The sequence below is a fragment of the Salvia miltiorrhiza genome, chromosome 7, assembly GCF_028751815.1.
Source record: "Salvia miltiorrhiza cultivar Shanhuang (shh) chromosome 7, IMPLAD_Smil_shh, whole genome shotgun sequence".
Classification (NCBI taxonomy): Eukaryota; Viridiplantae; Streptophyta; class Magnoliopsida; order Lamiales; family Lamiaceae; genus Salvia; species Salvia miltiorrhiza.
Genome location: NC_080393.1, coordinates 29,882,450 through 29,886,849, shown reverse-complemented (window position 1 = coordinate 29,886,849; position 4,400 = coordinate 29,882,450). Strand labels below are relative to the sequence as shown.

General features: G+C 37.3%; 1 protein-coding gene across 1 annotated transcript; it reads left to right on the top strand.

The window, feature by feature from the left end:
* Positions 1-1,212: 1,212 nt before the first annotated feature.
* LOC130994062 (uncharacterized) lies at positions 1,213-2,655 on the top strand. Its single transcript, XM_057919096.1, has 2 exons — positions 1,213-2,031; positions 2,083-2,655. Exons 1-2 carry the CDS (start codon positions 1,213-1,215, stop codon positions 2,653-2,655), a joined length of 1,392 nt encoding a protein of 463 aa, XP_057775079.1.
* Positions 2,656-4,400: the final 1,745 nt, after the last annotated feature.

Sequence of the window (4,400 nt, the reverse complement as noted above, 5' to 3'; positions counted from 1 at the left end):
CTATTAAATTATTTAATCAATGAAACATAAAATTAAGACTTAAATTGAAACATAAAATTAAATGGAAAGCTTAAAGTCAATAAAGTAAAAGCATTCTCTTAAGTAAAGATTAGCAAAAAGTAAACAACTACCCTTATCTTTTACCTACAACACCTTTTTCAGCTTTCTTAGTCTCCGTGCCCAACAGTAAATGGGGCTTTAATTCACGGACGGAGGGAGTATATATTTATTGGGCGGTGAATCTTTATATCCATTATAAATCTTAGTGCTTTCGTGCGTGGATTGAACTGCCTAGTCACATTTGGATTGTATATATAGTCTTAAAATTGTTGGAAATTACTTGGAAGCTTCCTATTAGATGATATGCTTTATAGTGATGGAATTCTAGTACGTCTAGATGACTGCATCCAATGCTGATTACTTGATTAATGATTCACTATCTAGAAGAGATTTATTCTATTGTAAGATTCATGATTCCTACTAATAGTTGATAATAAACTATCACGACCAATAAATTATTTGGTATAGTAGTATAATGTAGTTGTCAAAGTTGGTACATTTTCTAAGTTGTTCTTTGACCCTTATTTTTGAAAATCCTAACCCTACCACCAAACACTAGGAGCTCGGCTAGAGTAGCAAATAGGAAGACGAGTCCTTCTCATTTTCATATTTATATAAAATACGATATTAAATAATACTCCCTCCGTCCCACAAAAACATGAACATTTGGAGGTGGCACGGGTTTTAAGAAATGATAGTTGAGAGTTAAAGTGAGTGGAAAAAGGGTCCCACTTTATAGAGTGTTATGTTAATTAATTATAGATGCTTAATTCCTTAATTATCTTCTTCAATTTAAACGGTTAAATTATTTAAATTAATTTAACCAATTGGATTATTTTAATACACAAAATTTTCAGCCAAACACTTTAACAAGTACACGAATATTAAGGCACAAATTAACAACTGTACACCATTGGGAATATTAAGGCTTTAAATTAACAACTGTACACCATTCCCTGCTGAAATAGAGTTCACTGACACGATTTTCAAAATCAGTAATCTTTTGGAGGGAATTACATACGCTAATCTATTTCCCACCAAATCACATTCGAATTTCAGACTAATACACAATAAATACACTTCATTTCAGAATTTAATTACACTTCTTTTCAGATTCCAAAAAACCACCTATCTAAAGCATCGAGGTTCTTCATGGCAGATCCAAGAAGAAAGCCAGATCTCACCATAGCTGAGAAGACTCAAGTAGCTCAATTCCTCATTCTTAGAAGCCAAAATGGAGTTCTTCAACGTGGCACACGTAAGGAGGCAATACAAAAGTTTGGTTTCAGCAGAACAACTATTTACAACATCTGGGTTGAAGCAAAACAGCAAATGCAAGGTGGAGAACCTGTAATTTTTCAGTCAAAGAAAAAAGGTATACAACATCGAGATAGATTAACACTTGATGAGGAGAAGGTAAAGTCACTGTCAGTTCTTGAAAGATCATCAATTAGGAAGATGGCTCCAAAGATAGGTGTTTCTAAAACAACATTGGGCAGATGGATACAGAGTAAGCATTTAAAGCCACATACGAATGCTATAAAACCACAACTTTCTGAGGCTAACAAACTATCAAGGCTCAAATTCAGTTTGAGCCATTTAAAGTTTGATAACCAAGCGAGAAATGCAATTACATTTGAAGACATGCGCAATACCATTCACATTGATGAGAAATGGTTCTATTTGACTAAAACCTCTGACAGATACTACCTCTTACCCTCAGAAGATGAACCTTATAGGTCATGCCAATCAAAGAGGTTTATAACAAAAGTAATGTTTATGTGTGCTGTGGCAAGGCCACAGTTTGATAGTGATGGTGTATGCACATTTGATGGAAAAATTGGGATTTTTCCATTCATAATGAAGGAGCCAGCAAAGAGAAATTCGAAGAACAGAGATAAAGGGACGTTGGAGACTAAACCAATTCAGTCTATAACGAAAGATGTCATCAAAGCATGCATCATAAATCAGGTAATGTGTTTATCATCCCATTTCAATTAATTTAATGTGTTTCACTATCAGAATGTAGATTCATCATCTAGTTTTGGGCAGATTATTCCAGCAATCAAAGCCAAGTGGCCAAGCACATCAAGTAAGAACATAGTAATTCAACAAGACAATGCCAAACCACATATCTCAAGCAATGATGCAGAGTTTATAGCTGCAGCAAATTCAGATGGATTCAGAATGCAGTTGATATGTCAACCTCCTAATTCTCCAGATACAAACATAAATGATTTGGGCTTTTTCAGGGCAATACAAAGTCTGCAAGATGATAAACCAGCCAAGAATGTGGATGATCTTGTAAAAAATGTAGAGAGTGCGTTTGAAGAACTATCAGCACAAACACTCAACAATGTGTTTCTCACACTGCAAGGATGTTATGCAGAGATCTTGAAAGTGAAGGGGGGCAACAATTACAAGATTCCACACATCAACAAAGCAAGACTTTCAAGGCTAGGTATACTACCTGACAGTATTCAAGTTGAAGTGGGTCTCGTGCAGGAGTGTGTTGATTATTTGAAGCAAGTTGAACTAGACACAGGGTCAAGCTATGATCTTACCTCAGTTTGGAATTATTTTGGTCGTGACTAAAGGTGACTAAACCTCTATAGATTGCAAACATCAGTTCAGGATAGTTCATTTTGATTTGTAAATTCTATTTGAACTAGAATTCATGAACTGATGGTTTTGTAACCTTTTTGTAATTAAAGTCTCAGACTAGTTAACTTTGCATCATAGACTTCATTTTGAGAACAATCTGTCCAAATGTTAAACCTCCTAACTAGGGATTTTAACCCCTAGTGGTGGCTATAACATCAGTCACCCTTAGCACTCAATCACAGATTCACAACCATCAAGAATGAACCACAGATTCACAACAATCAAGCTCACAAACATAGCAGGCAACAATTAAGGCTCAAATTCACAACCCTCAGGAATCACCATCACTGGGTTCAACAGACATGCAAATTCACATAGACTTCATTTTGAGAACAATCTGTCCAAATGTTAAACCTCCTAACTAGGGATTTTAATCCCTAGTGGTGGCTATAACATCAGTCACCCTTAGCACTCAATCACAGATTCACAACCATCAAGAATGAACCACATATTCACAACAATCAAGTTCAATAACATAGCAGGCAACAATTAAGGCTCAAATTCACAACCCTCAGGAATCACCATCACTGGGTTCAACAGACATGCAAATTCACATAAGGCAGCACTCGAATTCACAGCCATAGCAGTCAACAATCAACCACACATTCACAACCCTCAGGAATCACCTCATCGGGTTCAACAGATAAAATGGAAGAACAATACCTCATCGGGTTCAACAGATAAAATGGAAGAACAATACCTCAGAGGAGTTGAAAAACATTTAGAAACCAATTTGGAAGCACCTCTGAGATATCGACGTTTCTTTTCTTCGGACCATCGAGGACTCAGATCATCAAATGTAGTATCTGTCGGGCATTGAGGACTCTCAGATCCAACTGTAGGATCTCCGGGGCATTGAATAATTTCAGATCCAAGTGTAGCATCTGCAGGGCATCGACGATTCTCAGATCCAATTGTAGGATCTCCGGGGCATTGAATAATTTCAGATCCAAGTGTAGTATTTGCGGGGGCCTCGACGCCACCAGATTCACAGAACTCCGGCGTCTCTGGGACCACCATGTACCATTCAGGTGGATGTTCACCATCTGCCAAGACAACCTCTTCCTCTTCGTCGACAAGAGGAAGATGATGAGGTTGCGATTCAGGCCATTGCTCGAAGGACTCTACACCCTCGTTTCTCGCAGAAAAATCGGAATCGAATTCCGTCTCCGGGACTACCGTATCAGAATCAACCAAGGAAGGGTCGACACTCGTCTCCGGCGATTCAGTATCACCAGGAGAAGCAAAGTAAGGTTCGTAGTTTATCTCGGGGAACATCGTCCCAAAAGCAAGATCGAGCAAGGGTTTTGAGAAACAGTGGAGAAAATGAAGAAGATCATCCCAGATCGAAAATATCGTCTGTGAAGACAGAGAAGATGAAGAATGAGTTGTGGCTAGGGTTTTGATTTGGGTAAGAAATTCTTATAAACACGTTAATGGGTGGTTGAGTGATTAATGGAAGAACAGAGATAATTAATAGGGTAGGTGGATTAATGGGTTAAGTTTAATTTTTAATTAATGATTAATGATTTAATTAAGAAAAGATAGTGGTAGGCCATAATGGGTTTTTTGTAAATAAGTGTAAAAAGGAGGGATGAAAAATAAGGGGATAATTTCCAAAAATAGTAAGGGTCATGTTTTTGTGGGACGTCCCAAAATGGCAAAACGTTCATGTT